The sequence below is a fragment of the Zeus faber genome (assembly GCF_960531495.2).
Source record: "Zeus faber genome assembly, chromosome: 11".
In the NCBI taxonomy this organism is placed as follows: Eukaryota; Metazoa; Chordata; class Actinopteri; order Zeiformes; family Zeidae; genus Zeus; species Zeus faber.
Genome location: NC_137205.1, coordinates 9,209,747 through 9,222,246, shown reverse-complemented (window position 1 = coordinate 9,222,246; position 12,500 = coordinate 9,209,747). Strand labels below are relative to the sequence as shown.

Here is a 12,500-nt window from a genome sequence, read left to right as displayed (position 1 = left end):
AATATGTACGTAAACACATAGTTTGTAATGTGTGTGTGTGTGTGTGTGTGTGTTGGGGGGAGGGAGGTGTTCTAGAAAGGAGACTGGGGACACTGAGGGGAGGGGGCAGGGGGGTGCAGAGATGGTGGGTATAGATCTTTAGTTTCTTTTGTTGTGTGTATGTGATGTGAATGGCTGTGCTTCTGCATTTCCTTTAATGGATGGATGGGTGGATGGATGGGTGGATGGATGGATGGCTGGATGGATGGAATTTTTCTAACAGGACAGCAGTGCTAATATCTGACCAGGGCAGGGGTCTCTGCTGTTCAACTCATAGTAGCACACTGTTTATTCCTGGAGTCTCCAAATTGTAAATCATCCTGATGAAATGAGCTTCTTAACACCGATACATATGGGGAATCAACACATTGAACGTTTTTCCATTACCGTTTTTTTCACAGTATTTTTGTTTTTTATTTGTGACTGACCTTGACGACTGGATTCTTGGACTTCTTGATTTTCTTAGATATTCGGCTTTTTTTTGGCATCAGGAACAATAACAAAAACAAACTTTGTCATTACTATTCATAACAATAATAATAAATATGTTTTATTTCATGAATATAATATATACTGTATATATTAGTTGTAATTACTACTCATTGTATTTTTCTGTTAATAATGTACAATCGCAAAATTTAGTTGAATAGATTACTTGTATATATTGTAATGCAGACAGCATTTAGGCATTCATGACATTTATTTGTCATTCTAATGTTTTTTTTTTGTCAGGTTTTGGTATTGACAGAGATTTACGATAGCAGTCAAACTTACGTAATTTTATTAGTGACTTTTTTCTTTGCATTACATTTTCAACTAAAAAAAAATCTGGCAAAGTAATGGGGACCACAGAGATAAAAAGTTCAATCGAACAGATAAGAAAGTACAGAAATATGTATGTTAACGCATAGTTTGTAATATCGAACCACTACAGAGTCCACACCACACACTGGACACGGACATATTGACATTCTGAATCAGAATCTGTACATTTATCGTAAATAACATGATGTTATAAAGCATCTTAATGTAAATTTCATCTTGTTCATTTTGTTTACTAATAGTGACTTGTCAGTCAAGCACAACCAGCTGGCTTGGGGTCAGAGTTGTTCCGTTTTTCACTAATATCTGCTCCGTATGTAAATCGATTTGAATGAAATTTAAACCACAAGATGCTGCTTGTGACATACTGGTTTAAACAACACCTTAACTTAACCGTGTTCGTAGCGTCTGTCAATGTTGTGTTCCAGATCATTTTAGCCGGCTAGGGAATATTTTGGCGTGAAATGCGTTTGACTGCGTATGTGATATAGATCAAATTGGTCGGTTTTTCATTCATTTCTGCTCCGGATGTGGATCGATTTGCATGAAACTTCAACCACAAGGTGTTTGTGACATACCGGTTCAACCAGAAATAACCGTGTTCATACTCCTGTTTTCCCGGAACAATATCAATAAGGATTGGACAGGCTGGACCCCTAATAATAATAATAATAATAATAACAAAAAATCATATATATTTTTTTATAATAATCAACATAATAAGAAATAATGAGAATGTTCCAAAAAAAGTACACTTGGAAATATACATTTCAATGATAATAAACAATTAAATATTACGTTGTCCAAGTTATATAAAGTTATGTAAATCAGGAGGTACTACGCTTGAAATGTAAATTTAAATAATATTCTACTCTAATTATGGTTTGTCTGATGTCAACAACTTCAGTGAATATGCTCATGAAATGGGAAACAAAAATGATGCAGTAGGGAATAAGCATAGGGGATCTTTATTACATTTCAGTACGCCTAATTTACGCTGATGGGGAAAAAATAACACTCTTTTAAGTAGATCATAGAGCGATTAAGTGAACATTAAAAGCAATGAGAGGAAATAGTGGAATATTTGGATACAAAGCAACAGGCTGTGAAAGGTTATGTAAATATGTATCGGGAAAGGAGTTGGAACAGAAACTACAAATGATCTTTAAACCAATCTTTTAGATGTCACTTTATAATTAGAAACCATTTTTTCCGTAAAATGAAGTAAAAAAGAAATCTCATAATAAACCATTGAAAAATGTCAACCCACTTAAATGAAATTCTCAACTAAGTGGTGTGCCTTTTTCTTTTCACTACAAACTGTAACACCTGTGCACAATGCAGTTCATCTGATGTAGAGATAAAATGTGGTTTAAATCTGTGGTCACTTCATTCATGGTTACAGTCATGAATAATGGTCACTGGAAAGTTTTTGAATAATAGGTCTAAAACTTGTGCACATTGGTTTTAAGATAACATAAGATAACACTTTAATTGTCTTCTGAAGGTAAATCCTGACATAAAACAGTGCAGTCCGTCAAGAGATACAATTTAGAATAAGATAAGAAATAACACATATCTACACTACCTATCTATCTATCTACACATATCATGTATGTATAATACAAATATAACGCAAACTCTTGGGAAATTTATATGCTCTGCTGTAGCTATGTTATTAAGAGGTTTTTTTGTGAATCATACTGTAGAATGGGTTGGTTGTTGCAACTAAGGGTTAATAATCGATAAGTATTTTTTGGTTTTGCATCACTCTGCTCTGCTGCAGTGGGATAACCAAAGCAACCAATGAAACAGACAGACATCCTTTTAGGGAGCCCCCCTCCGCCACAAAAAGAAGAAGCCCCATAGTGTAAAACCTGTATTAACACCATTTCAGACAGACAACTTTTGGATTTACTTTAAAAAGATCTTTATTTGTTTTTCACCGTTTGAAGTTGGCGTCTGGGCTCGGGTGTACAGCACACACAGGCATCCTTAGTGAGCTAGAAATATAGGAATGATGAGCTTGAATCCCCCCTATTACATAAAGGAGTAGAGCCCAACAGGTGGATGCAGGGGAGGTGGAGGCAGGGCAGCAACGCAGCGAGCAAACCAGGTAGGGCAGCAGGGATTGGCAGCTTAAAAAGGCAGAGCCCGTAAGAGTGTGGAAGCGCGTGGCGCAGTCAAGTTGTCAGACAGAACTAGCTATGCCTCATTTTACAGGTCCTTCTTCACACCGCCAAACTGTACAAACGACAAAACAATTGTCAGCCGTTTTGGCAGGCGTTTCATTACGCAACAGCGTTCCGCTTCCACATGGAGGAATCCGGAGTTGCGTTAAGATAGACATCAAACCGGCGAGGATGTGGGCTCCCACTCGTCCGGCATCCGCAGACTCGTCCTATTTACGCTCCGTATTCTCCATCCTCTGATGATGAATCTCTGCTTTGTTTTGGCGTTTGAGACTTGTTTCTCTCTCTCTCTCTCTGCAGAGACCTTGCAATGAGGGACGCTGATGTGACGGCTGAATGTCCCATTACAGCCACTTAAACATCTCTCTCTCTCTCTCTCTCTCTCTTCATCCCTCTCTTTTCTATGCTTATTTTTACTTTGCATCTTCCATCCACTTGATTCCCAGAAAAAAAGCTCTTTCTGCAGAAGTTTGGCACTAGCCATGAGCACGCTACTGGTCATAACAGTTTGGTTAACTGGGCTTCCTCTTCTTCCTCTGATTTGAAAATTGTTTAATTTTGGAATATCAACAGTTAAACCTGTTTCTTCCCTCTCTCATCCCTTGCTACCCCACCCCTTCCAGGACCCTGACAGAGTTGCTGAAGCAGCCGGGCGAGGCCGGAGGGGTGGACGGGACCGGGGGTCACCACCCTATAGGGACAAATGGCATCTCAGCCAGGGCGCTGCGCTCCAACAACGGTCAGCATCCAGCATCCCTGTATATATGCGCGTGTGCACGTTTGTTTGAGTGTGTTTGTGTGTGTGTTTTACAAGGATGGAGACTAAGGGTGTGAAAGCGCTGCACACTCCGCCTCGTGCAGCGTTTCCCCCATCTCCAGAACCCCCATCTCCCCAATCGCCTAAGTAGGGCACTCTCCTACTGAATGGGGCCCGGGAGAAAAAAGCCCTTCACCAAGGGCTTAATCGAGAGCGTGTTTTTATGCACACGCCCACCTCATCAAGGCACACAAAAAAAGTATGGGTGTACGTACATACGCACCCTCCCACACACACACACACACACACACACACACATACACACACACACACACACACACACACAAACACACACACACACACACACACACACACACACACACACACACACACAAGCATTTATATGCACAAACAGGACGTTAACAGGATTATTTATTTACACGTTTTTACACACAATTAGGTCTCCTGCTATGTCTGCGGCTGCTTCTTCCTGTAACACACACACACACACACACAAACAAGTACACACACCCACTTACCCACATAAACACACACACACACACACACACACACACACGCACACACACACACACACACACACACACACACACACACACACACACACACACAAAAGACACACACATACACAACACACATGTCATCCATGGGTGAGAGGAGGTGCCAGGACAGGCAGGTCATATTTAATTAAGATGTAATTAGGCATGTTCCGGCTCAGAACCCATAGAGGGAACAGCCAGCGACCCATCTGTCCCTCCCTCCCTCCCTCCCTGCTTCTATCCCCCCTCTCTTTTCTTTCTTTCTTTCCTTCTTCGGACAAATCAACGCAGTGTGATACATCTTTCAGAAAGACGTGCAGGCCGTCTGCGCGAGGCAACCGCAGCTTGGGTGAATGCCAAAGCATCTCACATGCATTGTTATTGTAACTTAATGATGAGCTCTCCTCCTCCTCCTCCTCCTCCTCCTCCTCCTCCTGCTGCTGCTGCTCCTGCTGCTCCTCCTCCTCCTCTTTGTCGAATGTGGAAGTGTCTTGGGGAGGTTGAGTTTCATGACCGTTTGAGCAATATATTTTGCCGCAAAGTACTATACTTAAGTTAACTTTAGTATTAAAAAGCACAAAACGTCTTTCCTTCCTTTCCTTCATTCTTTTCTCCCTTCCTTCCCGTCCTTCCCTTCATTCCCTAAAAAGGTAACTTCTATCAGGTTACCTCGCAGCAGATTAAAACTGAAACATTAGCGAGGGTGAGGAAGGAGGGGGCAGGAAGGCCGTAAATAGAGAGACAATAATAACCGCAGTGATGGAAACTGGGTGAGACAGACGGGGGAACGGAGGGAGGGAAGTGAAAGTGTGAAGGTAAGCATGGAGGTGGCACGGAGGGGTGAGGGAGGAAACCATCCTGATCCCACTGAGCGGACCGTCCACACCTAATCACCTCCTAATTAAAAATGTTTCATCCCCCAGGCCACTCTGACAGGAGAGAGAGAGGGGGGGGGGGGGGAGAGATGGAAAAATGTATTGTTTTCTTGCCGGGGAATTACATGGGGCCATTTAGCGGGGAGTGATGAGAATGTGTCCAATTTCAATGGCTCCAGGAGCGATCAATCTACAAACCCTGTCCAATCTGCCCCCTTACCAAAGAATCCAATTCTCGTCAAGCTACGGCAGCCAAACAAAGACAAATCATCAGATTGTCTTCAGATTTTGCACAGATGTGGATTCACATATTCTCTACAGATATAGAAATGGAGAAGCCACAAATTTTTCCCTTGAGGTCCATGGCCATATAGGCGCCAAATTGGCCTGGGTGGTGTGGAAAACAGGTTTTCTCAGCCTTGATGAAAACCAAAGGGTGTTCAGGCTGGTTAGGTAAGATGTCAGAACATCACAGCCACTTCCTCCCCTTTTCATTTTAAAAGGAGTGTTTTTTGAATGCTTGTGATCTGAGATAGGCACAATGTACTTCAATGTCTCCCTTGGCTTTCCGTCGGTGTATGTATTTTTTCATTAGCACAAACACTGACAGAGTAAAGTACCAGGTTAGCGGGAGCCTACTCTTAATCTACTCTATTACTCTCAGCATGATACTGCAACTCTAGGGTATGGGTTTAACCATCCCACTAAAGATATGCAGTGTATGTATCAAAACAAGGTATTAAAACAATTGTTTTTTATAAAGGACAAGGTAGTAGTTGACAGCCAACAGCAACACATAGATGTATGTACAGCGGTAGAAAACACAAGAACATACTGTACTTGCTTTTAAGCCAATGATGGAATAAGTAGACGCACACCATGTGTAAGATACAACAGTGTAAACTTAAATGATGTAATAGCTAATTGCAGACCCAGTTTCCAGTTTATAATGCATATACCACTCCAAGGCTACAAATGAAAATCCTCATTATCATTCACCTCGAAGATGTTGAAAATCAACCGGTATACTGTTTTCCCGTTCAAACTTTGGGATAGATTATTAGCTTACATTTTGCTCTTGCCAGTGGCTCTCTAGAAGGACACATTGACAGCTCACATTTTCTAAATAATCTCACAGTGTTACAGCCGGTCAAGGGTCGTCAGGATTTGCATTTGCATGGAGTGCATCCCACCAGATCCCACCCACTCCCTCGCTGTGAATTGTGTGCTTTCAGGGGTGTGTGTGTGTGTGTGTGTGTGTGTGTGTGTGTGTGTCTGTGTGTGTGTGTGTGTGTGTGTGTGTGTGTGTATGGGTGTAGGGCCGGCACCTCCTATAGGCGACTCAGCTGTCCCTGTGCTTCTCCATTACCTTATTGAACAAAAAAAGAAAAGCACTGTGCATAACGGGGACGCTCTCTCAGTCACTCCTTCCTTCTTTCCCTGCCAACCATACTCCCTTCCCTCCTTCCTCATTTCCTCCTTCCTACTTTCCTCTGCTTACTTCCTTCCTCCGTTCCTTTCCTCCTTTTACTTTTACGCATTTGTCATCTGTCGTGTTCTTTCCCAAATGTATAAATAATAATAATATTTTCAAGGAGGATGACGGGAAAAGATGAACGAAAGCGAACTGTATGAATATGGAGTGAAATGATGAAATGTGAGGGGGCAAAAAAAGAGTGAAAACCACTCGCCACTGAGGGGACTGTAGGGGATGGGGGGGGGGGGGGTGCAGGGGGCAAGAAGATGAAGAGATGATTGAGATGAAGATGATGAGGGACGGCTGTGTAACGTACGCCCAAATAAAACTCGGAAGATGAGAGGCTGTCTCACGCTTTCTTGTGTCCCGTTTGTGTGTGTGTGTGTGTGTGTGTGTGTGGGTGTGTGTGTGTGTGTGTGTGTGTGTGTGTGTCTGTGTGTGTGTGTGTGTCTGTGTGTGTGTGTGTGTGTGTGTGTGTGTGTGTGTGTGTGTGTGTGTGTGTGTGTGTGTCTCGGCATTGGTGCGATGGTCTAATTACAGAGAGAGGGAAGTACAAAGGGAGTGACGGGGTGGAGGGAGAGAGGGAAGGAAGTAAAAATGGAGGGGGAGAGAGAGAGAGAGATGGAGTGGAGGCAACAGTGCAATGTGGGAGGCAGAGCCGGAGCAATGGCGATGCAGAGCGAGGGAGGGAGGAGAGGAAACAAAAGAGAGACAGAAAACAGAGAGAGAGAGAGAGAGAGAGAGAGAGAGAGAGAGGATGGGGGAGAGAACACGTTGATTGCTGTGAGGGCAGACAGCTGGTTGGACTCTGCACTGTTCTGGTGTGGAGAACTGGCCTGAGGACAGTCACCCTGGGTCGCAGTGGGCCACACACACACACACACACACACACACACACACACACACACACACACACATACATGCATAATCATGCACACACACACTACACTTGCACACAGATGCGTTTGTCAACATGCACACACAATGTGCTTGCATATTCACACAGGTTCAAACACACATACACACACACACTCTCTCACACACACAGACACACACACACACACACACACACACACACAAATATTCACGTTACACACGTGCGATTGTCAACGTTCTGCCACACGTGCAGGAGCTGGAATGGAGGGATTCGAAGGAGGTGGAGGGAGGGGGTGGGAGGAAGTCAGTGAAGAAGGGGAGGATGAAGGGAAAAGGAAGGAGAGAACTAAAGATAGAGGGAGGAAGGGAAAATATAAACTAATTGGAAAATGAGCAAAACGCGGCGTTCGCAAGTGAGACAATAAGAGACGAGGGGGAGGAGGGAGGGAGGAGAGGAGAGGAAAGGAAAACGGTGCGATAGAGGTGGGAATCGGAGGAGGCGACGGGGGAAAAGTGACGAGAGAGGCGCTGATGAACAGATGGGAGTGTTTGACAGGGAGAAAGGGAAGAACAGACGATTGTATCCGCCGTCCCGCTTGGTTTGAATCCAATGTCTGTGGAGAGACAGAGCAGCGGCTCACTTTGTGCAAAAAAACGCCGTCTCAACACAAAGACATTACCAGTGCTTCTCTATTGGGAAGTGAAACAAAGGAGACAAGGACAGAAGGGGGGAAGAGAGGAAGGAAGGGCTATAGTATACAAATACTTTCCATGTTATTATCTGTCATCTACACTACATCTACACTAGATAGATAGATACACAGATACATAGATAGATATACTGATAGATAGATAGACAGATATACTGATAGACAGATAGATAGATAAATAGATAGATAGATAGATAGATAGATAGATAGATAGATAGATAGATAGATAGATAGATGATATAATAGAATGATATAAATAGAATAACTATCTATCTGAAAACGGTGGTCAGGGGTAATGTAACACGTGAGCTCCTCTGATGTCTAGTCTCAGTCTAGTCTCGAGCCTCTTGCTCTAGTCGCCTTAATAAAATCAAAAAAAGACCCGACTGTTCCTCAATTAACGGGACAAGGAATACTGCTTTTTTCCTCCGTGTGAGCCTCCTCTCCTCCCCTCGCTGTGGAACCACATCTGGAACCATGCGAGCTGCTTGGCGCGGAGTTGTGATGCTTTATTCAGGAGGTCTCTGCGGTAACCTTCAAACACTGGAACGCCCCTCCGCTGTTGGGGGGGTGTTTGAAGACCCCCACCGAGCGCAACTGATCTGGGCAGGCTCTGAACTAGTTCCCCGATCAAACTAGTTCTCTTTATCGCCCCCCTCTCTCTCTCTTTCCTTTCCCTCTTCGGAGACAGCCGTGGATTTGCATTTGTAGGCCGTAATTTGCATGTTGCTGGACTCAGAGAGGGAGGGAGGAGGGAGATACTCGAGGAAGAACGGTAAGAGGGAGAGAAAAAAAGAGGGAGCGGAGCGAGTGAGGGGAAGAACGAAAGGAAGAAGAGAGGGGCACAGAGGGAAAGAGAAGGAGGATAGTAAGAGAGCGAGAGCGGGATGGATAACCAGAGAGGGAAAGGGCAGAGGGAAAGGAAGGGGTGATAATGAGAAACAGAGCGAGCGATAGAGAACGGGATGAAGGAGAAGAAGAAGATACGAGAGAAAGAGCGAGAGGAAATAGTGTGCGGTGGAGAAAGAAAGAAAGAAAGAAAGAAAGAAGGAAAGTACAAAGCAGAGAAGAGTGTGGGACAAAAGGAAATAAAGGGAGGATAGTGAGAGAGAGATAGAGATGGGGTGTGATGGAGAAAGAAAGAAAGAAGCAGGAAAGGGGGGAGGATAGTGAGAAAGAGACAGGGTGATATAGAAAAATAGATACGACAGAAAGAAAAACAACAAAGAGGGAAAAAGTGGGAGAAAGATGGAGCAATGGAGAAGGAGAGAAAGAAAGAAAGAAAGAAAGAGGAAAAAACAAAGTAGTATAGGGGGAAGGGCCGAGTGAAAGAAAGGGAGGATAGTGAGAGAGGAGAAGAAAAAGATACAAGAGAGAGAAAAACAACAAAGAGCGAAAAGGGGAAGTGTGCAATGAAGAAAGAAAGAAAGAAAGAAAGAAAGAAAGAAAGAAAGAAAGAAAGAAGCAGAAAAGGGAGGGGGAGAGAGGGAAGGAAAGGGAGGGCAGCGAGCGCGAGAAGGGGGCGTGCGATGGGATCGGTGTGACATTGAAATCAAAACAAGGGAAACGATTATCACGGGAGCGCGCACCATGGGTGTTAAGTGAAAAGAAATGTGTGTGTGTGTGTGTGTGTGCGCGTGTGTGTGTGTGTGCGTGTGTGTGCGTGTGCGTGTGCGTGTTTGTTTACATCTGTGCGCCCTTCATCTTCATGTATCTTCACCACGGCGGGCGTCCACATGGGGCCAGTGCCAATTATATCCATTGTGTGCCTGTCAGCTCCCCAGCACCACCGGGGGGGGGAGAGAGAGAGAGAGAGAGAGAGAGAGAGAGAGAGCGGGAGAGAGAAAGAGAGAGAGAGAGAGAGAGGGGGGAGCCAGAAAACACAGAGTATGCATGTCGTGTGAAAACAGTCGTTATTAAAATTTTACAAATCTTACTTTCGTGTGCATGGGCGCGTACCTGCCTGAGCGCCTTTGTTTGTTTATTTGTTTGTAAACTAGACCTAAAAGACCCGGGTTTCCACAATTTCTGTAAGAGCAGGTTACTCTGACAGACATCTCAAATGTGACGAGCCTGAATGTGTGCATGCCTACTGTATGTATGTGTTTGGGTGTTTACTGATCCATCTTGACCTTGACTCTCTCACTCAACACGAGGGTAAACAATGCGATTATAGTAATCACTTTAAGAGGGAAAAGAAGATAAAAAATTGCAACCCCAACCCCCTCAAAAAACGAGTGTAGTAAAAATAAATAGAGCTGCAGTCAGCAATGCACGGGGTCAAGGTTAGTCGCAGCAATTGCACCAATGTGAAAACAAGCCAAAAACAGAAATAAACGATAACTAACATACTACCACATAACGTAAACCCCCATTAACCACTAATAAAATGTTGCAGGATTGGCATTTTTCCATTACATGCTATGGTTTAACTCGACCCCACTCACTTTTGGTACCCGGTACTTTGTTTTCCACTGCAGATAGTACCCATAGCGACGCCGCATGACATTGCCATGACATTATCTTCAACGCAACCCACACGGGAACAATGGAAGTTATCGAAGAGATGGTGTTCTTGATTCTTTTTTTTTGCCGTTTTGTGGGTTGCCATTGAATAGAATAGGGCAGTGAATAAAATATTTTGCGGCTGGTATAGTAGCTTGGCTATTTACAAATGGCGGGTTTGTTCAGGCTGTCCCATGTCGCGCAATGAAAGAAGAAAGAAGAAACAGTCTTTAATTGTCACACGACACTCCACAACACATGCTTGCACACACACACACATGCACATGCTTGATGGTGGCCGGTGAAATGGATCCTCTGCTTTTGACCCATCCTGGCTTGTCCTTCCTCCGGGGGCACAGCCAGGAGCAGTGGGCAGCATACGTGGACGCGCCCGGGGACCAGGTGATAAGTGTCCATCGCTGGTCAGACGGTGATGGGTGCATGTTTTTGGTGGGGGTCCTTACTGACGTGAGGTGGAGGAAACCCCATGTGAGCACGGGGAGAACATGCAAACTCCACACAGAAAGGCTCCTGTTTTTTGGAAGATAACCCGCCGGAGCACGGTGCCAACAGCGCCCCAGGCGGGAATCGAACCCAGGACCTTCTTGCTGTGAGGCAGCAGTGCAATGCACTGCGCCACCGTGCCACCGTGATGATGCAGTGATGCAGTGACACAGGGACGCAATGACCAATCAGCAGTCTGCAGTGTTTTCACGTGACCTTTTGGTTTTGCCTAAGCTGGCTTGGAACCTCAACGAAGGTGATAACAAAGAAGTACCAGACATAATCCACAGCCTTTGCCTGATGGAAAACCAACAAAGGCGAGTAGCGTCAACTCCAGTTGAGCCGGTACCATGCGATGGAAAAGTGCCAAGATAACAGACCTTGGGACTACAAACGCAAATTACAGGGTTCCCATGAAATGCAGTCACTTCCTATAACGTGTTCACTTTAAACTCTTGCGAACATTTCACAGATTCTGTTAGGAATACGGTCTGGCAAACCCAAATGCAGGACACGGAGGCGGCTCAGGAGAAGGTGCAAGGATAAATGGTATTTTGAGGAACAGACAAGGGTCAAAACCAGGGGAACAGTCAATGGGAAAAATTATCGCCAGGGAACCAACCCAACGGGAACGGGCTGGACCTTGGGAGAGGCGGCCGACTTGAGAACAGGAATTGGTTGGTCGCGGCCGGTGGTGGAGCTGCCTCTACAGCAGATTGGTGGGATCCCTGGGGAGAGGGGGATGTCAGCTGTCACATGAGTGTGGTAAGTTTGGCTGCCTCCGTCCAGAAGTACTGCGTTGAGGCCTCCAACTGCTGCAACTCCAGGTGGTTCCTGCTGAACCAGAAGTCCTGGGTTGGCAGCGAAGACTAGGGGGTGCCAGGCAGCTGAGGCCGTGGACACTGGGGGACGCCGGACAGCAGAGAATGCGGATGGCCTCAGGGATCATTGGGACCGCACCCTCTCCTGGGGGACTTCTGAGGGTCCCTAGTGAAAGAAGCGAGGCGCGACCCCCAGAAGGGGGACTGCTGGGGGATCTTCAGGCGCAGGAACAGGACCGAGGAGTACCGGGCTAGCCGACTCAGGACTGGGGGCTTGGCCAAAGGGAGGACAGGAATGTTCAGGCCGGGAAGCATGCTGGCGACTAGCAGGCCTACTGCTAGGAGGCTGGTGACTAGCACGCTGT

General features: G+C 45.2%; 1 protein-coding gene across 1 annotated transcript in view; it reads left to right on the top strand.

Annotated features, from left to right (window-relative positions):
- The window catches only part of LOC307236964 (protein shisa-9-like), a gene marked incomplete at both ends in the record, with an annotated part of 103,295 nt that overhangs the window by 39,802 nt on the left and 50,993 nt on the right, over positions 1-12,500 (top strand). Inside the window, one exon of the mRNA XM_080009559.1 lies at positions 3,677-3,792. Coding sequence (XP_079865685.1) covers positions 3,677-3,792 — 116 coding nt within the window. The remainder of the gene's footprint in view (positions 1-3,676; positions 3,793-12,500) is intronic.